Source organism: Chenopodium quinoa, unplaced genomic scaffold, assembly GCF_001683475.1.
Source record: "Chenopodium quinoa cultivar QQ74 unplaced genomic scaffold, ASM168347v1, whole genome shotgun sequence".
Taxonomy (NCBI): Eukaryota; Viridiplantae; Streptophyta; class Magnoliopsida; order Caryophyllales; family Amaranthaceae; genus Chenopodium; species Chenopodium quinoa.
The window spans coordinates 3,791,405-3,818,234 of NW_018742630.1; the positions used below are offsets into that span (position 1 = coordinate 3,791,405).

Below are 26,830 nucleotides of genomic sequence, written 5' to 3' on the forward strand. Positions count from 1 at the left end.
TGAGGTACCCTCATTTTAAAAAATGCACCGTTGATAAAGTTTAGAAAATATTGAATAATAAATACATCAATTTGTTTAATGGCCAAGCATATGTTAACTTTTGTTAATTAGAAACATCAAATCAATTGTTGATGTAATTGCTTTTTATCTTGGAGATTTCTTTTGCTTACATATATAAGTTGGGTGTGACGTGTAAGTGAGGCTGCCTGTTGGCCTTGAAGCTAGCTATATAGTGAGCTTACTTTTGAGCACTGACCTCTATTTTGTTTAATGAACATTATCAATTCAATCAAAAACTACTTATGGTTAAAATGTCGGTAGAGTCTATAAGGCTTAAAATGTGGATGCAAATTAAGCCTATCCAGTCCCATAATTAGTGCGAAATAAATGTATTGATGATAGATCCACTTGAAAGGAGGGTTGGATAAATGAGATTTGAACTAACACGTGATCATTAGTCACCATAGCTCTTGATACCATATTAAAGGACTAATTCAACCAAAAATTTAAGTAGATGGCTAACACACAATTGATTTATATACTCTATTAATTCTTGATGATAATTTTTGTATTAATTAATGAGCACTATTATACTAATTAGGATGAGTTATTCGATTGGTATTTACCTAATCAATTTAATAGGAAATGTTTAGGGTAAAAATACCCTATGCCACGTGGCCCAGTAGAATCATGACACGTGGCAGCCCACCAACGGCCCAATGGGATCCAATCGGATGCTGCCACGTGGCATCAAAACCCTAATCAGGGAACATGTCTCCCCACTATAAATAGAGGAATCCTCCTCATTTATTGGGCATAAAAAAATTCATACACGAAACCCGAGCAATATTAATTGCGGAGTCTCTTTGAATCAGTGAGAAAAACCTATTTACCTTCCGCACATTTACCCATCCGTAAATCATACTAACTTGATCGTCGGAGGCGGAACTCCACCCAACCAGAGTTTCGTGGTTTTGCAGGTATAGAAGTCAGGCGCGCATACTCTGTATTGTAACTCTCCCGAGGGACTAAAATCACCCAAAACATTTGGCGCCGTCTGTGGGGAGAGTACTACTGAGATGGCATCCAATCCTGTACCGAATGCAGAGGGCAGCCGGCCTCTGGCTGACCCTGAGGTCCATACGGACCATGAGAATGGCAGTGGGGATGACTACGACGTCGAGACCTACATGGCCCCAGACGGGTCATTCCGTTCTAGGCGCACCCGTTCCAAGGAAACAAAGGAACGGGGCCAAGACAAAGCTAACCCAGGCGGCAAGCCTGTGGGACAACCCCAGGCGGCGGAGGGTGCTGCCCCCGTCACCAAAGACGAACTCATGAACCTCATGACTAGTTTTAAAGGGGAAATCAAAGATATAATCAAGAAGTCAGCTGGCTCCAGCAAGGGTCAGTCGGCAAAGAAGCCTTCTCCCTTCGGGAGGAAGCAAATCAAAGACCGGGTGCCCACTCCGCATCCCAAACACAAGGGGGCGGATGGGCCCCTGATCGACCTTTCGAAACTTCGTTTCCCCGAAACAGGGCAACGGAAGGCCATCCGGCATACACAGCCAGATGGGTCAAAGAAGATGTTCTCTGACGCCTGGTTATTCATTCGGGAGAAGAAAAGTCAAAGCACGTCTCAGTCGGCCTCAACGTCGACCTATTCGGACAGTTTCTGAAATGCTTCAATGAAGCATTCGGAGACACAGCAGAGGAGTCAGTCAGTATATCTGCACGTACTGGCCCTCATGTGATCCAGCAGCAGGCTCCGTATGTGCCACAACAGCCATACGCCCAGTATGGATCTCCATTCATGCAGTTGGCACCCTTCGGGGGTTAGGCGGCCTACCAGGTCCAGCCCATGGACTGGCAGCTCCGACTGCAAAACCTTGTGGAACAGCCTTCTGCTTTCTCCCGGGAGATAACCGAGGCGGTACAACCGACCAGGGTTAAGAATGTGTTGGTTGGTGCCTACGACGGTACCATCAACCCGGAAGACCACCTAATGGCATACACCAACCTCATGTACCTACAGGGGTTGGATGACGCCGCCTGGTGTAGATGCTTCCCGACTACATTGAAGGGCATAGCCCAACGATGGTTTGGCAACTTGCCGGCTGGGTGCATTAATAATTTTAAGACGCTTGCATACCTGTTTGCGTCAAATTTTTCCATGAATATCCCTGCTAAAAAGACAAGTCTCGATCTGGGGGCTATCCAGCAGAGTGATAAGGAAGGACTTCAGTCCTATGTCAGACGGTTCAATCTGATGAGAATTCAGATTCAGGGGTTGTCTGACGAAGTGGCATATACAGACTTCTTTAAGGGTCTGAAGGATGGGTCAGCTTTTAAGTTTGACCTAGTCCGCAAGCGGGTGGCCACCCTCCAAGAAGCGCTAATGGAGGCGGAGGCCTATATACAGGCAACCGAGCTCTGCTCTATTAGGCATCCGTTGGAGCCCAAGCGGTCCGACAGGAGAGACAGCCGGCCTAACCAGCGGGCCAAAAAAGAAGAAAATAAAAGAAAAGAAGTCTGGGCAGCTGACCGCCCACGTCAGCCGTCCCAGAAGAAACAACGGAAGTTGGAACCGTACGTCCCAAAGTACGAGTTCAACAAAGACTGCTCCTCCATCCTCATGGAGATAAAGGACCGGGTGACAATTGAAAAACCGGTTGTAATGAAAAGCTCTGTCAAGAACAGAGACAAAAGCAAGTATTGTCGGTTCCATGAGGACGTCGGCCATGACACCAATGGTTGTTATAGCCTCAGGCGGCTATTTGACCGTCTAGCTGATGAAGGGGTTTTGGAGTCCTATCTGGTGAAAACCAAGGGCAACTCCAAATCAAGTGGGGGACAGCCGTCCAAGAAGCCTGCTGCTAGCTTTGAAACGGATGAAGAACATATCTTCACCATTGCAGGCGGCTTCGCAAGCGGAGGTCCCACTATCCGGGGTGCCAAGGATAACATCCGGAAACTATCCAACCCAGAAGATGAGGGCCAGGCGTCGAAAGACACCTTCCCTGGGGTCTTCATCTCTGGGAAAGATAGGGGCATGGTCAGGCGGCCTCACGATGACCCCCTGGTCATCAAATGCAAAGTTGCCAATCAACGAGTTGGCCGGATCTTAATCGATACCGGGAGCTCGTCTGACCTAATTAGTTACCAGTGCTTGACAAAACTCAAGTACAAGCCTAGCAGCATGCACAAGGCTCCCCATCCCCTAGTCGGCTTTGGGGGAGGGGTAGTGCATCCGGTGGGAATGATAGACCTACCCATCCGGCTAGGCGGTAAAGGGGAAGGGCGACACATGGTCGTCAAATTTTTGGTGGTCGAGGAATTGATTACCTACAATCTTATTCTGGACCGCCCCACCCTCAACGAGTCCAAGGCTGTCATCATCCCGTCCCTTATGATGATCAAGTTTCAGAAGGATGATGGATCAGTTGGTGCCCTAAGTGGGGATCAGAAGACGGCCAGGGAGTGCTACATCTCAGACGTCCGGCCGACTGTAATAGCAGCCGGTCAAAACGAGGAGCCTGCTGACCTCGAAGAAGTGCCTACCCCCAAGGCAGCCGGCACGAAGCGAAAGGCGGACCAGTTGGCCCCCGCTAGAAAAACAAAATAGCAATCATTAGCCGGGGAAAGGCCAGATGAATACCGACCCCAGCCGGCTGGTGAGAGTATCGATGTCGTCCTGGACGACAGCCGCCCTGACAAACAGTCAAAGTTGGGATGGTTGCTCATGAAAAGTTGGGGGCAGGCTTGCTCCAACTTCTGCGAGAATTCAAAGACATCTTTGCCTTTGAAGTGGAAGAGATGCCAGGCGTCAGCCCGGATCTAGATGTCCACAAGTTAGCTGTTGATCCCAAAATAAAGCCGGTTAGGCAAAAGAAGAGGGATCATGGAGAAGAAAGGTCTCAGGCGGCAGCCGCCGAGGTCAAAAAGCTTTTGGATGCCGGGTTCATTTGGCAATGCTACTACCCGGATTGGGTAGCAAATGTTGTCCTTGTCAAAAAGCCGAATGGTACCTGGCGGATGTGTGTAGATTGCACAGATCTGAACAAGGCATGCCCGAAGGATAGTTATCCCCTACCAAAGATCGACAGCCTGGTTGACTCTACAGCCGGCCATGCCTTGATGAGTTTTATGGATGCCTACTTAGGCTTCCACCAGATTCCCCTATGGAAGAAGGATCAGGAAAAGACGGCCTTCGTCACTGATCAGGGGTTGTACTGTTACACGGTGATGCCGTTTGGCTTGAAAAATGTGCCTGCTACCTTCCAACGAATGATGAACACGGTTTTCATAAATCAAATCGGAAGGAATGTAGAGGCGTACATTGATGACATGATAGTCAAATCCAAGCATCAGGCGGGTCACATAGCCAACCTCCGAGAAACCTTCACCACCCTCAGGCGGCATAAGGTCATGCTTAATCCCAAAAAGTGTGTCTTTGGTGTTGAGTCTGGGAAGTTTCTCGGATTTCTGATTGATCAAAGAGGCATAGAGGCCAATCCGGAGAAGGTGCAGGCGGTGATTAACATGCAGTCACCTCGCACTGTCAAGGAGGCCTAGAAGCTAACCGGTTGCCTGGCGGCACTAGGAAGATTCCTCAGTCGGTCAGGTGAAAAGTGCCTATACTTCTTCCAAGCAATCAGGAAGAGGTCTAGATTTGAGTGGGGAGAAGAGGCTGAGGTGGCATTTCAGAGGTTAAAGCAACACTTTCATTCTTTGCCAAGGCTATTGAGCCCCCTGCCTAAGGAGGTTCTTTACATGTACCTAGCCGGCTCAGATCACTCCCTTAGTGCCGTCCTCCTTGCTGAGAGAGACGGCAAGCATCTCCCGGTGTATTTCATTAGCCATATCCTCAGGAATGCCGAACTCCGGTACCCAATGATCGAAAAATTTGGGCTGGCTCTTTACAAAGCAGTCAAGCGGCTAAAGGCATACTTCCTAGCCCATCCGGTGACTGTTTATAATGATCAGCCACTCAAGCGTCTAATGAATTCCATTGAGTCATCCGGCAGAATGATCAAGTGGGCTGTTGAAATGCAAAGCTTGGAGATAAATTTCGAACCTAGGCGGGCAGTGAAGGTTCAGGCATTTGCTGACTTCATTGTTGAAATGACTAGGCCGATACAGCCGGAGAATACCGATCAGGTTTGGAAGTTATTCGTAGACGGAAGCTCTACCTCAAACGGCTATGGTGCAGGCGTAATATGCAAATCTCCGAAAGGAGATACTTATGAATATGCACTACTGTTCAAGTTTCAAGCTTCAAACAATGAAACTGAGTATGAAGCCCTGCTAGCCGGAATACGCATGTGTAAGGCGATAGGGGCAAGAAAAGTCGACGCCTGTTCTGATTCCCAATTGATTGTTAGCCAATTCAATGGTGACTACGAGGCCACCTATCCGGAAATGATCAAATACCTTCAGGCGATCAAAGATGAGGCAGGGACACTTGATGAATTCCATCTGAGTCAGGTGCCTCGGTCAGAAAATAATCAGGCGGATGCTCTATCCAAATTGGCCTCATCCGCCACTTGCGATGCGCCTAGGTCAGTCTTCTGGGAGGTCATGGAAAAAAGAAGTATTGAGCATGACCCCATTGGAATTCTCGACCGAAGCTCTACCTGGATGGACTCCATCCAGGATTATTTGGTAGACGGCACCTTGTCGGATGTTTCTTCAGAGGCGGCAGCACTTAAAAAACGAGCTCTGAGCTTTGAAATGTACAATGGAGAACTCTTTAGAAAGGGTTATCTCCAGCCGTTACTGAAGTGCGTTATCTCCAGGATCTGCATGCGGGCTTTTGTGCTTCACATATAGGCGGCATGTCTCTTGCAAAGAGGGCCAGGCGGCAGGGTTACTTTTGGCCCACCCTTGAGGCAGACGCCATGGATTTGGTGAAAAAATGTGACAAGTGACAAAGATTTGGCCGGCTCATACACCGTCCGACAACTGATCTTACGGCTATCTACAGCCCGGCATGGACATCTTGGGTCCCTATACGCCTGCCACAGGCGGCAGAAGATACATTCTGGTGGCTGTAGACTACTTCACCAAATGGGTTGAGGCAGAGGCGGTTAAAGGCATCAAGACAAAGGATGTCATCTCCTTTGTTTGGAGGAACATCTTCACCCGGTTTGGGGTTCCTATGTCTATGGTGTTTGACAACGGTCCTCAATTTGAAACGCCTACCCTCAATAATTGGTTGGGAGATTAGGGGATCTCACATTGTGAAGGGCAAATGTTTAGGGTAAAAATACCCTATGCCACGTGGCCCAGTAGAATCATGACACGTGGAAGCCCACCAACGGCCCAATGGGATCCAATCAGATGCTGCCACGTGGCATCAAAACCCTAATCAGGGAACATGTCTCCCCCACTATAAATAGAGGAATCCTCTTCATTTATTGGGCATCAAAAAATTCATACACGAAACCCGAGCAATATTAATTGCGGAATCTCTCTGAATCAGTGAGAAAAACCTATTTACCTTCCGCACATTTACCCATCCGTAAATCATACTAACTTGATCGTCGGAGGCGAAACTCCACCCAACCGGAGTTTCGTGGTTTTGCAGGTACAGAAGTCAGGCGCGCATACTCCATATTGTAACTCTCCTGAGGGACTAAAATCACCAAAAATAGGAAACATATATAATCAATCAATATATTGTAAAAATTAAAAATTCCCTTAAAAGTAAATACAGAACCAAATAAAGCAAATTACACAGCACACTACGTCAATCTCTATAATTATAACCCAAAACTGAGCAATCAAACAAAAAAACTCACTCTCGGTTGAATCACTTAAGCATTACCATTAAAAAAGAGAGTGAGGGATAGTTCAAGTGGTTAGAGCTCTTTCTCGGTTTCAAGTGATTTTGTACTCAATTCTCATCACTCGTCCTTGTGCCTCTCCAAAAAAAAAAAAAAAAATTATCATTAAAAAACAACTAAATAGGACAATACAATAATACTTGAAAGACATAAAAATGAAAACCGACGCTATGACTACTATTAACAAAACAAAAATCAAACTATTAATCAATCAAATAATTTTCAAATTAATGCACTACTATAAGTTAGGGGTAGAGAATTTGTGAGATCGATTATTATCTAGGTAAGGAAGTAGTATGTAGTATTTATTTATTTGGGAAATGAATTGAAGGAAGAGGAGGAGAAAGAATGTTGGGTTATTATTTTGAGTTAATAAATATGTTGGCTGAATTTGAGCATTTTTTTTATTTTTTTATATTTTTTGTAGAGTATTTGAGTTAATTAGAAAATCTTAACTGTCTCTTCGGAGACATCTGAGAAAATTATCAAATTAGGGCTTGTTTGACATCGTTTTTTGTTTTCAGTTTTATGTTTTTTTAAAAACAAATAACCAATAACAGGAAACAAGAAAAAGGTGTTTCCACTTTATTGTTGTCAGTTTTCAAATTATCATGATTTTAATAAATTTGACTAATTTTTTTATTCATTATATGATATATAGCATATGATTTTGAAAAACTGAAAGCCACAACAATGCCAAACAAACCTTATTTTTTAAGTTTTAATTCTCTTTCAAGTGCAGAGTAAAACTTGTCAATTTTATTTGCAGAGGCTAATTGTTAGAAGATCATCTCAACCAAAAAGGTTAAGCTGATTGCTAAAGCACAAGAATATGTTTTATACTCTATCACGCCGCCTTCACACGAGTGTTTGTTGGTCTTGAAGTGTGTATGTAACTGTAATCCATAAAAATTTCAAACCTGCAATATACAAATGAATTAAGAGGGAAGAATATATATGGAAATAATATTTCATTGATAATTTGTGGTATTACAATCTCGTAGATGTTTTGATTCCTCTCTCCAATCCAGAGAGTTAAATTAGGGGTGTTGGTATTTGTTTATAGTATATATGGGCATTGTCGGCTTATTCCATATTATGAACCTACAAATTAAACTACAATGTTTGGTAGTAGGGAGGAATATGGGGGTCATTGTGACTTATTCCATTTGAGCCTCATTAAACCCTAAAAGTGGTCTCTTTAATTCTTTACATAAAAGACTTAGATTAGAGAACAAGATAATTATCAAATTATCCACGATATTCTGAAGATATTATCTCCTTATTTATATATATTTGACATCTAAAAGTTAGCAAAATTTCGGTGTCAACAAATATCCCCTCGAGACCTGTTGTTAGATTTGACGACATTGGATACAACCTGGCTTGGTCTCAAAATTTTCTTGTAGAATTTGAAAGCAAACTTCACATGCCCCCGTTGATTCTTTGCATTTTGAGACTTAAAGAGCGGAGATAAAGAGCGAAAATTGTCCCACCGAGAGTACCAATTTATAATCCTTAAGAATTCAAACATGCACTATATACAAATAAAGAGGGAAGAAAACATACAAAACAATATTTTTATTGATAATTTGTGGAATTACAACTTTCTTAGATCTCTTGATTTCTTTCTCCAAAGAGTATGAGTTTTGATACTTGTTTATAGTATTGGGTCTTGTCGGCTTATTCCATAATAATGTTTTGTAGTAGGAAAAAGATGGGTCTTTGTGACTTATTTCATCCGAGCTTCATTAAACTCTAGAAGTTATCCTCTTGAATTCTTTATATAGAGGGAATTAGATAAAAAAAAAAAGATAATTATCAAATTATCACGAGATTTGAAGATATTATCTTTTATATATATATATATATATATATATATATATATATATATATATATATATATATATATATATATATATTATCTCCTTATTTACATATATTTGACACTTAAATTACAAAATTTCGGTGTCCAATGTAGCAAAAAGGGTCTCAAGCTCAGCTACCTAGCACTTAATATTCCACTTTGAAATGAAGGGTGGATGAAATTCAAACGTGTGACCTTTGTAACACGTTGGCTCTTATATCATATCAGAGGACCATCTCAATCGAAAGGTTAAATTGGTGGTTGAAGCCAAAGAATATAATTTATACTCTATCACTAAAATCTTAATTTTATAGTATACACAAGTTTAATTTTTATTTTTTGTACACACATTGTATATAAGTTTTGAGCTGGTTTAGAGGGTTCGTTGTAATAATTAATAATGTAGATATTAATCAAATTAAACCAGTCATAGTATTTTATTGTTAATAAGTTTAATTGGTATAAATTTTATTGTTAGGTATACATTATACAATATTAATTTTTAAGAGTAATGTATACGTACTACCCTTGGAAAATGCAACTTGTACCCCAAAACTTTAAAATTATGTTGCATAATACCCTTAATAACTAAATGAATCTCAAGCTCAATTTCCTCAATTACATCAATACCAAATCAGTGAGATCTATCACAAACGAAGTCATTTTAGATCTAACACACACAAAAAAAAAATAAAAAAAAAATAAAGGGATGACATTGAAAAGTGAGTAGTATGCATGTGAAGTCAGTTTTATACTCATTTATTAGCTTATTTTTGGGATAAGTAATCATAGAGTCTAGAGCACTTTAGCTAGCAATTTATATTAAGGATTTCTTTTGCATACTTTTCTCTCCTTGTCTTGTTTTCCCTTGATGCATTTGTGTTATTGGAGTAACTGTTCCTATTTTTGTAGGTTTATTATGCTATAGAGAGCCATGCAATGGAGAAGTCGATAAGAGTAGATATTGAAGCATCAAAGAGAAAAGGAGGATTGGAGGAATGGAAGCCACTTTATCATCACCATTACTTCATCACCAAAGAGGAGGAGAAGAATAAAAGAAAAGAAAGAGAAAAGAAGAGAAGAAGGAGAGGAAAGAAGCAAGCCATCAATGCCCTTATAAAATCCAAATGAACTATAAAAAAGCCCCGTTGAAAATGGACCAACGGGGCTTTCATGGTATGGTTGTTGTTACCTAGCTTAGTTAACCTATGCTCGATGGTCAAGAATCAATCTCGAAAGAGGTATCCTTGAGAAAGGGTAGTTAGGCTAGTTGATGTCTTGTGTGTTGTCGAAGAGGATTGTTGTGCCTTAGATTAGAGGAGTACCTATCTAGATTGTTGTAGAAATTTACGATCTTTGTATGACTAGATATCATACTAGCGATCTTTGTATTAGCTTGATAATTCTCATGGAGTAGAATAACCCTACTTATCATATCTCATTATTTAGTTGATTAAGACGAGTTAAGTACTATTTGATCGAACTAGGGCCGTAACAACCCAATTAACCAAGTAGAATACTCAAGAAATAAACAAAGATATATAATAGTAAATGTAATGAAAAGTTGAAATTATGGAAACAAACATTAAAACAAATAAAGCCAAAATAATCCCACATGACTTTTTTACTTATACTTCGTATAAAATTTAATATTTAAGCCAATCAATTTTTTACAAATTTAATAGCATGAATAGATAATGGAATATTATTTAAAATTGAAGAAGCAACTATAAGCACCAACATTCATGAAAGTTTAAATTATTATAACTGATTAAAAAAAAAACTTATCTATTAAAACTAATTTAATGCTAATTAATTACAGATAAATTTAATTAAGACTATGTTTTCTTCAACTAATTTTTGCTGAAATAAAATTACTTATGCTGATTAAACTGGTTTACAATTACTAGTGATTGTTTCCAATTTGAAACTTATTGCATATTAATTTATAAATAGTTTTGGTAAGCACGTTGCAAACCAAACAAAAATATAATGAAAGTTAACTAGACCTCTTACTTTGTTTTCGGGCAATCAAGGGTGAAATCATAAGAAGCTAGCACAAAATTTGAAAATGCTAAGTTGACTTAGACTACTACTAGTAAATAATATAATAACAAACAAATGATGATTGAGTAAATCGAACTACTTAACCATTGAAATTAAATTGTGGCAAATTAAAATTTTCAAGTATTAATCAAATATTAAAAGCATTTAGAGTTAAACTAGCTTTACCATTAACACAATAAATTGTTAAAGGACTAACTCATCAAAAAGTTTAAGCTTATGGTTAAAGTTTAGGATCAATTTATACTCTGTATACTCTATCATAAATATTAGATGTTTGCAAGGAGATGTATGACCTAGATCGAAATCTAGCATGTTGAAGTTGTTGTGGGGTGGTTTTGGTTTAGCTTAATTATTTTTGTTAAAATTTTCTGATTGATTGATTGTATTAGAGTAAGGATCAAATAGCCGCTTTTGATTGGAGAGTAGTAAAGGGCATTGTCAAGTTTAATTGTCATTCCATTGTTGTTAAATTGATTAATTTATTTGACATCTATTAACCGTATAGTATGTATGTGACCTTGCACTCCATAAATTTGACATGAGGTTGCTATATATAGATGATCCAAATCAATATCAATTGATGCGAATTTGTAGACAATGCCTGTTCACAGACTATCCAACATTGTGATAGCATCAACATCATATTTACCTCTCTTCTTAATGTTGTTCTAACCACTTGGATGATAGTTATCATTGGTTGAGAAAAAAAGAAAAAAAAAAAAATCTTAGCTTAAGAGATTTTGCTATTATGGAAATAAATCTCCTCTAGGCATCACAAAATGATTCATTCATTATCAACTTAAGAGATTGTGTAATCTTAGCTACTTCCTTTGTCCCTTTATTTTTGTCCCATTTGATTTTGTACGGTCTCCAAGACACGCGTTAAAACGTTTATTTCTCTATTTCCATACGTGTAAAAATTATAAAAAGTTGAAATTAATTAAATTTACAATGAGACGAACAAAACAAGATCCCACATGATTATATTTTCTTTAGTAGATCAACGGGAATTTATGGTCAAAATTTATAAAATTTGACTCATATTTTGGCAATGGGGCAAAAACATAGGGACGGAGGAAGTAGTTTGCAGTCTTTTCTTGGCCAGGAATTTCACTAGGAAGACACTAACCGATTGCATCTTGGCGCATAGTTCTTATGTATTTTAGGGAGGGTAAAATAGTCATTTGACATTTATAAAGGTATTTTTATGGTTGCAATGGTATTTTTTGTGTGCTATCATGCAAATATATTATACCATTAATTAGAGTATAATTATAAGTTGTCTGTTTTTTAGACAAGTATAAGTTGTCTAAGTAGTACTATAATATCTCACTGTGGTATAATATTTAATGTACTATACATTTACATACTTATTTGTACCATTAAAAAAATATTTATACCACTACAACATTTAATGATACTATTTACCTGGCCTATTTAACGGTACTTTATACTCTTGTTAATAATTACTCCTTCCGCCCCATATTATAGTTCCTATTTTCCTATTTTGAAGACCCAAAATATTGTTCCTATTTGTATTTTTGGATAGTTGGTAAAAACCATTATACCCTCATTTTTTTTAACTTTATTCATTGTATTTCTTAAATTACTCTTAAATTTTCCACTTGTTTTGTACTTTTTTCAACTTTCTCTCTCTAACTTTTGTTTATAAGTGTACTTTTCACCTTTTTCTATGTATTTCATTCGCTTTCTCTTCTCTAACTTTTGGCTATAATTATACTTTTTACCTTTTTTATGTACTTTATTTACTTTCTCCTCTCATTTCTTAAATACCGTGAAAAAACACAAACAGGAACTTTATATTAAAACGGAGGGAGTACAACTTAGCCATTCTATTTGTTTCAAAACAAATAGGTGCTATGCACTATAGATCACATGCATCTCTTTACTACTCCTTTGCGCTGTCTCATAAAGAGATGAAATACTCTGTCACATTTCTTCAAGAAACCAACAATATGGCTTATAAAAAAATCCTTGGATAGCCTACGAATCATTAAAATTTTATAGTGATCGATTGAAATATGACCACCATAATGTTTCAATTAACTAAATGTATTATTGTGGTTTCAGTTCAAAAATTACAACATTCATTGTTGGCCTCATGATTCTACTTCCTTGGTTATGTACAGTAGCTTTGACTTTGATATCCTATGTCAAATATGAATTTTAACAGTAGTCTTTTAAAAAATGACTACCATAAGTTTAACTACTTTTTCCGTTTCTTTTTAGTTAACACGTTTCTTTAGTCACATTTTCCAATGCACAAATTAAACCATTAATATCTTTAATTACCGATAAGTAAAAATTATAAAAAGTTGATATTTTGAAAATACATATTGTGACGAATCTAACAAGATCTCACATGACAATAAATTTCATTACGTATAAAACGCAAAACAAGGTCAAAGGGGAGTGTGTGAATAGTGTTAAAGTCAAAATGTATCAACTAAAAAAAACAGAGATAGTATGTGACAGGATATGGTTGGATGTAGTTATCCACATCACCTTTGACTTTATAATGCCTAATTTAATTAAAATCTATTTTTCTAATTTCAGATATTCATTTTTTGTTTTCGAAAATTAAATATTCTAATTTCTGGAATTCATTTTTTAATTTCATAATTAATTTTGGAAAATCAAAATTAAATTATAAATTAAAATCAAAAAAATTAAAATTAAAAAAATTGTTCATTGATGTTCTTCATTGTTCTTCATCCAAAGTCAAAACTTTTCAAAAATTTGTCACTTCGTTCAATGGTTGTATTAATAATCGAAAACTGAAAAAAAAAAAATGAAGTGATACGACACGAAATGATGAACGACATACATAGATTGAACCTAACATTAAATCATTTAACGAATTGCTTAATAAAAGTGACAAATTTTGGAAAAGTTATAATTTTGGATGATAAACAATGAAGAACTTGATGAACAATTTTTTTTAACGGTTATTTCAAGAAATACTACTGAGTAATTGCAAAATTCACCAAATGCCATCCGACTTTTCAAAATTCACCAAATGCCACCGAGTTTTAGCAAAATTCACCAAATGTCATTTTCGTTAGTTGACCGTCAATGTCCGTTAGTTGACCGTTAGATGACCCCACCACTTGTCACGTGTCACCTTCTGATTGGTCCGTTTTTAAAAAAAAAATATTTTTTACAAAAATTTAAAAAAATAACAAAAATAAAAATTAAAAACTTTTAAAAATAGTAAAAAAAAATATTATAAAATTACAAAAATATTAAAAAAAAGAAAAAGAAATTAAGAGGTGGCAGCCACCACCTCCTCCCTGACTGCCCACCCCAAAACCTTAGCCACCACAACCCCTGCCGCCGGGGCTAGCACCGGAAGGCGCACTGGCCTCTGGCGACCCCTCCCCTTCCCCGTCGCGATCCCCTAACCCGCAAAACCCTACCCCCTTTCCTCCACCACCCTAAAACCCCACCCCCCCCTTCTTTTCCCTCTCCGTTTTCCGGCACCCCAAAACCCCACCCCCCTTCTTTTCCCTCTCCGATTTCCGGCACTCCAAAACCCATCCCCTTCCCCAACAACTTCGTGATTGGTGCGAGATTGGTGGAGGAGTTTGTGGCCATTGATGTGAATGGTGCGAGATTGGTGGAGGAGATCTCGGCGGCGGTTTTTGGGGTCGAGGCTGGCTGTGTGGGTGGTTTTGGGGGTCGGCGGTGGATCAGGTGAGGTGCTAAAGGGCCGACCGGCCGATTTTTGTTGGTTACGAAGGCGGCTGGCCGTTTTCCGACAATATAAGGGGAGTGGCAGGGTTTTGGGGTGGTGGCTGGGGTGGTTTAGTGGTTTCTGTTTTTTTTTTTTTAGTTTTTTAATTATTTTTTGGTTTTTTTTTAAATTTTTTTATAAAAAACGGACCGATCAAAAAGTGACACGTGGCAAGTGGTGGGGTCCACTAACAGTCAACTAACGAATGTCAGTCATTAATGGCACTCAGTGAATTTTGTTAAAACTCGGTGGCATTTGGTGAATTTTGAAAAGTCGGATGACATTTGGTGAATTTTGCAATTGCTCAGTGGCATTTCATGAAATAATCGTTTTTTTAATTTTGATTTTTAATTTAACTTTGATTTTCTGAAATTAATTATGAAATAAAAAAATGAATTTCAGAAAATAGAGTATTTAATTCGAAAATAAAAAATGAATTTCAGATTAAGAAAAATGAATCTTAATTAAAAAGATATTAAAAAGTCAAAATTGACGTGGATAAATACATTCAATCACCTGTTGCTACATAGTTAAGCTTATGATAGTCGTTTTTGTAAAATCATCCCATGTCAAATACATAGTATTGTCTCCGTCTCACAATATAGTTACTATTTTCCTATTTTGGAGACCCAAAATGTTGTTTCTGTTTCCATTTTTGGATAATATGTAAAGACCATTATACCCTCATTTTTTTAACTTTATTCATTAAACTTCCTAATTTACCCTTAAAGTATCCACTTACATTGTATTTTTTTTCTACTTTCTCTATCTAATTTTTGTCTATAATTGTACTTTTCACTTTTCCTCCCTTAAATTATTCACTTGCCTTGTACTTTTGTCTAGCTTTTTTCCAATTTTAATGTACACCTTTTACTTTTTCTCCTATTTTTTAAATACTGTGAAAAGAACACAATACAAACTTTATTATGGTACGAAGGGAGTAATTCATATCGAGTGTGCATGATACACAGATAACTAGAAACAAAAGGTTAAGTAACAAGGAACAACAATTATTGAAGCATGTAACTAAATCAAAAGCTTATCAAATATTAATAAAATAACTAATCCAAATATTGTTAGTCCCTAGCAATGACGTACGAGAATATTTTATAGGTGCTTGCACACTCTTATCCGGCCACTTAATAATGTACCAGGTTAAATCAAGGTTGATCCCACAAAGAAAGTGGATTAATAATTGGGTTGCTATGAATTATACTCCGTAAATTTATGTTTTTTTTACTTGTAACACTTTAACTTTTATAATATTAAGGAAAAATATTGTCATGTGAAATCTTGTTAGATTTGTCTAAATTTATATTCTTTTCGTTTTTAAAAACTTGCTCCATTTCTCCATGCACGGAATTTTAAGAGAAATTGAAAAAAGTAATAAAATATGGAGGTAGTGGGGTAGGTGGAAGAATAAAAAATTGTAAAAAGAAAAAGTAGTTTAGAGAATTGTAGGAGAGAGAATATGAAATTAATAAAATATGATTAATGTTGGGTCCACTACTTGAGAGAAATGAATTAAATATTGTAAAAACTTTTCAAATAAGGAAATGGAGCAAGTATTTAAAAACGGCCAAAAATGGAAAGTGGAGCAAATATTTAAAAACGGAGGAAGTACTTTTATAATATCAAATTTTTAGAGAGTAAGGGATAACTCAAGTGGTTAGATCTCCCCTCCTGGTTCCAAGAGATCTTGGGATCAATTCTCATCACCCGCCCTTGCGGAAAAAAACAAAAATCAAATTAACATTTTTACATATTGGTAAATAAAAATATTAGCGAATGAAATAATGCATTAGCAAATGTAAAAAGTGAAGTGTTGTAAGTAAATAAAAACAGGAAAAGTATTTATTAATTAATTCATTTCAAATAAACATTGAATTATTATATTACTAATTTAAAGAAAAAAAAACAAGTAATTTAACGAAAGGTAACTCGGGCTTAGTAATTAAGTCAAATCAATTATTGTTAAAGTAATCCCAGTAATACTTTGAGGAAAATTACCGATGCAAACATGTTCCGAATAGTCACTAATATCCCACCTAACTACTAAGGGAACAACGGAGTTACATCCCATTTAATAACATGAGAACAGTTAAAGATCAAATGACATGCTATCGTTACAAATATAATCATAAATTAGATAAATAGGAGGTAGACCCTAGCTCTTGCTCTTCATCCCATTAATTACGTTTAGCATGATTAAATCCAAGGCATGATCACACCCCAAGCAATCAATTGAATGCTAAGAGAAAAGATACGCCCTATAACACCATAAACCTCCTTGTAGAAAATTTCATGCACAATAATTTGATTAATTGGTACTATTTTTAATAATAATAATAATTAAAAAAAGGTATAATCTCACAAAAAGTGTGAAAAATAAGATACTTTATGGCAATTTTCCATAATAATCTTGTCTCCATATCGTTAGGAAAATAATTTTAATTAATAAAAGTGAACTAAATCATCACTTATTTATTTATTTTTTTGAAAGAAAATCATCACTTAATTAGTGTTGCCCTTAAACTCAGCTACTTTGTCTCAAATTATAACCAAATCATGGTCACATAAATGTTTCACCCCTCGGAATTTCTCTCCCTTTGAACCCAAACAATGCAAACAACATTATCCACAAGTAAACTTTCTTCCCCTCTTCTCAAATAATCGTGCACGTAATTCTCATATTTTTCCTTAAATAACTTCCAAAACTATAAAATAATAAAGTTTCTAATTAAATCCTTAATTATCGCCTAAATTTTTACAGAGGTTTTTTTTTTTTTTTTTTTTTTTTTTTTTTTGTAAACGCTAACTATAGCCTAAATTCACATACCTAAGGTTTTTACTACATTAGTAAATCAAAGACATGTTTAAGACTTTTCCCATCAATATCATTATTCATCAATCTATCTTTCTTTCTTTCTTTTTATTTATTTATTTATATTTTTTTTAAATAAGAGCATCTATCTTTCTTTCTTTCTTTTTTATTTTTTTTTTATTTTTTTATTTTTTATTTTTAAATAAGAGCATTAATTGAAGGCACATTACCTCATTCCTTATCTACCTTTAAACACCATATTTAGAACACAACTTTTGAATCTTCTTGTTGTAAATATATTTAAACTCGTTTCATACTCGGTATTTCGTGTGCTCAGGAATAATTCATCAACCCTTAAAGTCGACAACTTATCAGTTGCGAGAATAATTCATTAGCCCTTATAGTCGACAACTTACAGAGAAATTTCTTTTCCGAGGAAAATAATTAAAATCAAAAGAACAGAAGAAGTAGCAAAATAGTACCCTACTTCCAACCAAAAGAAACCCAAATTCATTGGGACATATTTCCTCTAACTGTAATCTTATGGTACTACTAGTGCATTTAATTAGGGCAGGTTACTTGATGCCCTTTATAAACTAGTATTTCTTTGGTTTCAGTCCTTCAGATCTAAGTATCACATACATTTTATTTTCTTAGACATTTTTTCCTCTTTGAGAAACTAAATTGGAAAAAATATCTCATCCTCTTCTCTCTAGCTAATATACTCCTCAATTAATAATTCTATCTCATCAACAACTCAATTTTTCTTTTATTTTATTTTATTACCATTTACCATCTTTGTCTCACTTTTTCTATTTTCTTTTTCCTACCCTCCTTTTTTATTGGAACCTTACTCACAAAAAGAGCAAGATTTTGGGCATAATATTCTTTTGATCTAGGTAAGTTAAAGGATTAAGAAAATTTTAGTTGGATTTTGGAAAGAGAAAAAAGGGAAGAAAACATGGGTGCCCTTCTTGCTAATTGGCCATGGGAGAACTTGGGCTCAAACAAGGTACTAATTTCTCTACCCTTGTTTTTTGGAAATTTTGGTTTATAAATTGATTAGGTGATCATTATCTTTTTTGAAAAACATTAATAATAATAATAATAATAATAATAATAATAATTGTGCATAATTTTTATTTGTTTATCTTGAAATATTACATCAAATCAACAATTTTAGATAGAATCAACGCGTTTTTTTTGAAACTTGAATCCTAATTTATCTTTCAATACAAGATGATCTGAGTCACGAATTAACTTTAAATTTTATCTTGTAGTATTTTCTATACGGCCCGTTTATTGCACAAGTAGCACAACTATGGTGGAAAGGAGAAACAATAAGCAATACATGGAGCTTCCATATTCTATTGCTATGTAGTCTTAGAGGTGTTCTCCATCAACTTTGGCATACTTATTGCAACATGCTCTTCCTTAGCCTTAAGCGCCGAATTAATCACCAAGGAATCGATTTTAAGCAAATCGACCACGAATGGAATTGGTATGTTCATTCACATCATACACAATTATTTATACTTTATGATTCTTATTCAACATACAAATTTAATTTAATCATATGATTCTTATTTTATATGATTTAATTACAGGGATAATTTCATAATTCTTCAAGCATTAGTTGGAAGCTTAATGTTGTATATGTTCCCATCCTTAACAAATTGGAACGTGTTATGGGACGTAAGAGGATTAATTGCAGCTTTGTTGATTCATATGGTAGTTTCGGAGCCGTTGTATTATACGATACATAGGTTATTTCATAACCAACCAAAATTATACAACAATTACCATTCACTACATCATTTATCTCCTGTACTACAGCCTTATACTGGTAAGTTTTGCAACTAGCTTATTTATTTTGCGTATAATTTTGGTTTATGCTACCTAAAATCATTAATTTATATATGGTTGGTCAAGTAATAATAGTTTATTGTGTTGAAAAGGATTGATATGACTAGAACGTAACTTAACTAGTATAATTGGACCAATAACTTAATTAACATGTTTAATCTGTTAAGTATGTATTAGGCTTAAATGTTAGATGTTTCCACCATTTTCTACTAAGGAAATTATTTAAATATTTGATTTATTAGTTAAAGAGAAACAGAAGTGGTCGGTTTGATAAAATATGATGAGATAAGTTTGGTACCTCCAGATACCATATTTAATTTACAATTAAAATAAGTTTAAATAAGTGAAAACCAGTTAAAAAAACAAACATAATCTAATTAACACTTTTGATATGAACTTTTGCAGCGGGAAATGCAACATTCTTAGAGCACATCCTCTTGTTGGGGATCATGGGGATTCCATTGGTTGGAGCAGCTTTGATGGGATATGGTTCAATTGGCTTGATTTACATCTATGTTTTGGCATTTGATTTCTTAAGATGTTTGGGACACTCTAATGTTGAAATTTTCCCACATCAAATTTTTGAAGTTTTGCCTATCTTTAGATACCTTCTATACACCCCTACGTAAGTATCGCAATCTTTAATTTCTTAAGGTAGTTTTTCATATTTGAACGATTTTTAAGTTTTTTTAAAAAAAAATAGTAGGAAAGTAATTGATGAAGCACCTCATTCCAACTTTATGGGCACCACATAAGAATGGAAGAGTAATAAATGTGTTACTTCAGATTAATCACGGTCCTTATGTACTATGGAACTAGTTTTATTTCTCATGCCACTAGGCCTATTTTAATAAATTTACAAGCAAAATAAAAGGAGTTCGTTGTAACAAGTAAACATTAATGTGATCTAACTTCCAAAGGATTCATGTAGTATTGTCAAATGCATGCTTACTAATTAAGAGTAGAAAGAAAATACACAACCTTATTTACCATGCGAGATGTGCGAAATTGATTGTATCGATGTTCTAAGTGTTTTCAAAAACATACTTCGTATGATGTCTATCCCAGCTTCTTATCAACAACTCTTATATCATATCGAGTGGAACCTTTATGTTCGACAAAATTCAAAAATGTTTAAACTAAACACGTATGCTAGCTTTTGCTTATCAATCAGTATAGTTAACTTCTCACCTAATTGAGTCCAAAACTATTCGAAGTGTTAATGTTATACTCATGAACAAAGAAAGAAAACAAATTAATGTTGAATTGTATTACTAAATTTTGCAGATATCACAGCATACATCATTCAGAGAAAGATTGTAATTTCTGTCTATTTATGCCAATTTACGACTTATTGGGAAATACTCTTAACGGCAAATCGTGGGAGATGCAAAAGCAAATAAGTCTAAATTCAGGTTTGGAAATATTCAAGAACTTTTTTTCACATCTTACAGAACAAATCTTTCCAAAAATGTGAAAAGTTTGGTTAACTTTTTTTATTTTTCATGTGTTATTTGCCATTTTCTTATATTAAATGATTTCTCACATAAATAGATATGCTAGGAGAGTTAGAAAGGCCAATATATTACTCTATCATTGGTTCATTCATAGAAAGAAAAAAATTATGTGTTACATTTTTTTTATTAGGCTAGGGTCATTACATGTGCACTTGTACTAGCCCATATCACCTTATACCCTACCTATTTAATGATATTGGTCTTGTATGATCAAAGCAAGAAAAAACATGATAACATGGACTTATAATATTGTTACGGAGATCATTTTATATATACATTCAATTTTTTTAGTGCATAATAACACTGATCATGAAAATCTGTTATTACAAAATTCTAATGAAGTGATATTTTAAAAATATACATTAGATATGGGTACTGAATAGTCAAATTACGCATATAATTAATTATTGATTAGTAATTAACATCAAGTCTTAATATACAGAGAAAAATGTGAGGGTGCCGGACTTTGTGTTCTTAGCACATGTAGTGGACATATCATCGGCCTTGCATGTCCCATGGTTGTTCCGAGCATATGCAGCCTTGCCCTTCTCCGTGCGGTGGTTTCTCTTGCCCTGTTGGCCTATTGTTTTATTGGTTATGTTCATGATGTGGGCATGGGCCAAGCCCTTCACCGTCTCCTTCTACAACCTCCGCGGCAAGTTGCACCATACCTGGGTTGTTCCTAGGTTCGGTTTCCAGGTACCTTATATCATACTCCTTTTGTCTCTTAATAAGTACTACTTGTGTCATTTTATGTTACATGTGCAAAACAAACAAGTATACCTACAAAGATATGTAACTTTAGAGAAAAAAAATAAAAAATTACCCGGCTTAAACATATTGTAACTGTAATGTTTTTAGATACATTTAAAGGGTAAACATTTGTAAATTTCTATTTCTTGGACAGTATTTCTTGCCATTTGCAACAAAAGGGATCAACAAGCAAATAGAGCATGCTATACTTAAGGCAGATAAAATGGGTGTCAAGGTTCTTAGCCTCGCGGCCCTCAACAAGGTGTGATTTTTTCTAATTTCAATTTTTTTTTTTTTTTTTTTTTTTTTTTGGAACAGATTTTATATATTTTTTAGTTCAATGTTTAATTTAATTTGATGTATTTCCTAATTTGGAATTGAAATTTGTTTAATGTACAGAATGAAGCATTGAATGGTGGAGGAACATTGTTTGTTAACAAGCATCCTAACCTAAAAGTACGTGTGGTTCATGGAAATACATTGACCGCCGCAGTTATTCTTCATGAACTTCCAAACAATGTCGAGGAAGTCTTCCTAACCGGTGCAACCTCTAAGCTCGGAAGAGCCATCGCCCTTTATCTCAGTCGTAAACAAGTGCGAGTTTTGGTGAGTATTACCCTCATTCTTCTAACTCAAAAGCACCCAAAACGTCATCGGGTGCAACAACTGTACAATGTGACCAAAAAATTCAACAAAGGTTTTAAATGATCTCCAATTTGTCTTAGTCACGTTGTACAAGTTGTTGCATGCAATATATAATGAGTTGTTTTAAACCAACACACGTCGCTATTGAGATAATATAGTTCAATATCAGAAGTTTTATCAACTAAACTAGCAAGTTGAAAAGCAAACGTAGTACGATAGATGATTCGATTAGAAATTGTGTGCAAGTATTTGCAAACAAGGAAATTAAACATGCTAGTTAAAAAATTGTGGCCTTAAACCACTATGCCCAACCCAACATTTATTAGCTTGAAGGTTGGTTTTATCCCTAAGTTAACTCCTTAGCTGGCTGATCGGCCCCCTAATAATGAGCATATATATGAACATGAGTTTATATATTGGTACATGTGCATTCAAATTTTCTTCACTTTTTACCTAACATTTAGACCTTTTAATTCATTCATTGGATATGACTGAAATCTTGTGATAGCATAGTTGGTGCTGGATCATTTAAAATAAATTGTTACACTTTTATTCTAGCTATTTACTATCTTGATTATATGATTTTGATATAATTATAATTCATTTAAATTTTACTTATATTTGTACAATAATATTGCAGATGTTGACTCTATCAACTGAGAGGTTCCAAAAAATTCAAAAAGAAGCTCCAGTAGAATGTCAAAAATACTTGGTACAAGTGACCAAATACCAAGCAGCCAAGAATTGCAAGGTAATTTATTGTATATGATACTTTAAAGTTTAGTCGAATACATATGACCATGTCGAAGACATATGTTTAAATGGACATCAAACAACCAAAATCTTAAACCGGTGCCTTAAAGTAAAAGCAATAGTTTTCCTTACGCGCATATATCATAGGTTCCATCGTGTTATATGTAAAAGTGTATACACATATAAGTTTGTGAACGTTTAATTGGAATGAAAATATCTATCCGTACAACAACCACAAACAAAAATTCAAAAGTCTATCTATATGAAAGTGCAATAACTATTACTTACAATTTTAGATAATTGGGACCATAACATAACACATGAAACTCATTTGCAATGTACATTACAGACATGGATAGTAGGAAAATGGATCACACCAAGGGAGCAAAATTGGGCACCAACCGGGGCCCATTTTCATCAATTTGTGGTTCCACCTATCTTGCATTTTAGAAGAGATTGTACTTATGGTGATCTTGCTGCCATGAAGCTGCCTGAGGATGCCCAAGGTCTTGGCAGTTGCGAGGTAATTAAGCGCCTTTTATTTCACACGTTACATAAAACTGTACTTTACTTTGTGTTTATATATGTCATCGTCGCATGCATTATGCATGCATCTTGTAACTCTTAATTAAAGGTGACCAGTGGACCAGGCCAAGTTGAAAACATCTTGGACTGGTGATGAAAGAGGCCGGTTAGTTGTTAAGGGCTCATAATTCAGACAATATCTAAACCTTTTAAGCGATTTTACGATTTAGATTTGGTCTTGAACTAGATCCACTGGTTCGGCCACCAATCATTATACTAATGGTGTTAATTAGGGCCACCAATATATAATCCAAAACATGACCCTCCTAAGAAATATACAGTTATACATCATCATACAACCATATGAGTATATGATGCATTAGTCATGAATCATGGTGTATTAATTCTTATGATTAATGATAGGTGATGACATATATCACGGTCAATGACTAAATAAAACAATATCTCATTGAAGTAACATATATTTATAAAATATCTTAATTAGCTGATTGCATCCAATCTATAACGTGTGAATTTCTACCAATTCCAAAGATCTACTAACTGTGGCCGGCCAACCATGGCTTTCATTATTCAACTTAAGTTTCCGTAGCTTCTTTGCTCATACAATAATGATTCACCTACTAGTTATAAATGTAATTGATGTCTACATATTTATACAAATTAATTGACTTTTTTAAGCTTAATTGCATGATTATAGCAACGTAGATACTTGTAAATCGCTAAAGGCTTGAGACGGTATATGAACTTACTAAATCTAGAAGTAAAAAAATCGTGAAATGTTTCTATCTGCCTTTTTAAATTGCACGGTTCCATTTAACTATATAAGCATGTTTCTTCTCAGAAATATCGATGAATACTCATAACTAAAATATCTCATCAAATGAATATACTAGCGTTAAGAACATTTTTTGTGAACGGATAGAGTACATATATATGGCATATATGCTCACACCTCCTTAGACATACAAACATTTATTTCACAGAAACATAAAATTAAATCATAATATATTAGCTTATTAAATTTTTGGGATGAATTATAAATGCAGTATACAATGGAAAGAGGAGTAGTACATGCATGTCATGCTGGAGGAGTGGTTCATTCACTAGAAGGGTGGACACATCATGAGGTTGGTGCAATTGACGTGGATAGAATTGATGTGGTGTGGAAATCTGCAATGAAGCACGGTTTAAAACCTGTTTAGGGTTTGGATAATTATTGCTTATAATAATTAAGAAGTTAAAAGGGGGTAATCCAAACCCCTAATTTCTAATGATTCTTGTAATTTGCAAGTTTCCAATTTTCTTCTTGCAAAATCGCTTTAATTAATTTCTTTTTGTAATTTTCAATATTAGAGATAGGTCTATTTCATTTTTAGCTTGTATTCATTCCATGTATGTAGTTATGAAAACAAAAAAGAAAATTGTTATATAATAACACTACTATATATATTTATATATATATAGCATTGTATTCATTTATGATATAAATAATAATTATTGCTATAAGCTTTTGCGATTCAATTCTAATACGTAGTTATCAATGGGAATGCTCAAATTTAGGGTATCCAAGCAGGTAATAATATTTTGATTATTAGTGTATGTACTTGAAATTTTGATAGTTGAATACTCGTCTCCTATACACCATACAGAAAAATAAAATCAAGTGGTTCTCTAGCACTTCAATCAATCAAGTTATAATATGCTTGATATATGTTGTATGATTTAGATTTATGGTACGCACATTATTGGAGTGTACTTAATAATAAGTACACTTATTTCACGAAGTTAAATGTTCAAACTGTAATATATACCTTGTACTTCGTGTATATTAATTATTCATAGGATAATACGTATATGGTGCAATAAAACATGTAGGAGAACTCTTGGCACATAGCTACTATTTACTTATCTTGTAAATAGCATGAAAGACAAAAGAGTGGTGGATGAGTTGTAAATATGAACATTGGTATAAAGTACTATTAAATAGGTAAATAATACGGAGTACCATTGAATGTTTTAGTAGTATAAATTTTTTTCTAGTGGTACAAATAAGTATATAAATTGTACATCAAATATTATACCATTGTTACCTATAAATAATACTACTAAGACATCCTATATTTTAATAGTATAAAATAAATGTATAATAGTACATTATAAATACCACTGTAACCATTAAAAATTTCAAAAATTATCAAGTGTCATGTGAATTTACCAATTAGCCCTTCAACATACATCCTGCTATATGCCTAGCTAATTGCACTCATAAGGTACTCCGTAGTTTTACCCAATAGTCTAATACATAGTAGATGGATATGATATGTTATAAGCTCTGATCTATTTGGTTCACATAAATAACATGGTTATTATTAGTTTTCTCAACCACATTAAAAGAGCTTGGATATAACTTTCCTTTACGTAATTGCTACCTTCCAGGCTTCCTACCACCAATAAAGAGGGTTCCATTAAACTAGTTGTCTCAACAACGTAACTCATTTACAATTTCAGATCAGAAGTCAAATAAAGTACCATGTGTCTATTTTGAATTATTTCCATGTCAATGTTTGCCACAAAATATCTCAATTGCACCCTTATGATGAGTTGTGACCCTTCATGGACCCTTTTTTTTTTTTAACACAAACTGAAAGATCATTATATTAATAGGCTATTGCCAAGTTTATAATTACATACTTCACCTTTTGGTTTATACAAAATTTGGTGAAGGGCAAAAGATAGCAGAGAAGGAACACAGAAGTTCTTGAAACTATTACAGGCCTACTTAAACCGAAACCACACTATGACCCTTCATGGACTTGATTAAAGAGATTAGCATAACAAGTGGCAATTCCATGCCAAAAGCTCCAATATTACTATATGAGCTGAGATTTCCTACTCTCTTCGATTCTTTTCTGTTGGTTCATTTTGATTTTTCTATTTTACAAAAAATATTAAATGAAAGGAACAAAAAGAATACATTGGATCGATCACAGTATATAAATTGCTAAAATGAATAGAGAAATTCATCTAATTAGCATCACCTTCAAAATTTACTATAGCCACCAGCAAATTACTAGCTACTACCTTTGGATTATATTATATGCAACTTTTGCCAAAAACGGATGATTCACATTAGATGCAACTTTCCAATTCTTTCCTTTTTAAGTAAATTTTTTTAATGAAATTACTCAAATACCCTTACTCAAGATATCATAAACACAATTAAACAACTAAATCAGAATTCATTAGAATAATAATTTATTTTAATTAACATAATTTCTCTCACCAAATTCAATTCACCCAAAATTTTCCAACCAAACTCTCGTTACCCAAACCCATCGTCACATAACTAAATAACCAACCACAGCCTGCAAATAACAACATTCCACA

General features: G+C 34.9%; 1 protein-coding gene across 1 annotated transcript; it reads left to right on the forward strand.

The window, feature by feature from the left end:
• The first annotated feature begins 17,749 nt into the window (after positions 1 to 17,749).
• On the forward strand, positions 17,750 to 24,882 carry LOC110721932 (protein ECERIFERUM 3-like). The gene is made up of 11 exons (XM_021901167.1): positions 17,750 to 18,375; positions 18,644 to 18,864; positions 18,971 to 19,209; positions 19,635 to 19,854; positions 20,517 to 20,644; positions 21,189 to 21,445; positions 21,654 to 21,761; positions 21,899 to 22,105; positions 22,785 to 22,895; positions 23,247 to 23,420; positions 24,490 to 24,882. The coding sequence occupies exons 1-11, from the start codon at positions 18,325 to 18,327 to the stop codon at positions 24,643 to 24,645; spliced, it is 1,872 nt and encodes a 623-aa protein (XP_021756859.1). The 5' UTR covers positions 17,750 to 18,324; the 3' UTR covers positions 24,646 to 24,882.
• Positions 24,883 to 26,830: the final 1,948 nt, after the last annotated feature.

Coding starts and splice junctions, on each gene's coding strand:
- LOC110721932 (XM_021901167.1), top strand. CDS start 18,325: ATGGGTGCCCTTCTTGCTAATTGGCCATGGGAGAACTTGGGCTCAAAC. Junction 19,210..19,634: donor TGTACTACAGCCTTATACTG/GTAAGTTTTGCA, acceptor GAACTTTTGCAG/CGGGAAATGCAACATTCTTA. Junction 22,106..22,784: donor GTAAACAAGTGCGAGTTTTG/GTGAGTATTACC, acceptor ATAATATTGCAG/ATGTTGACTCTATCAACTGA.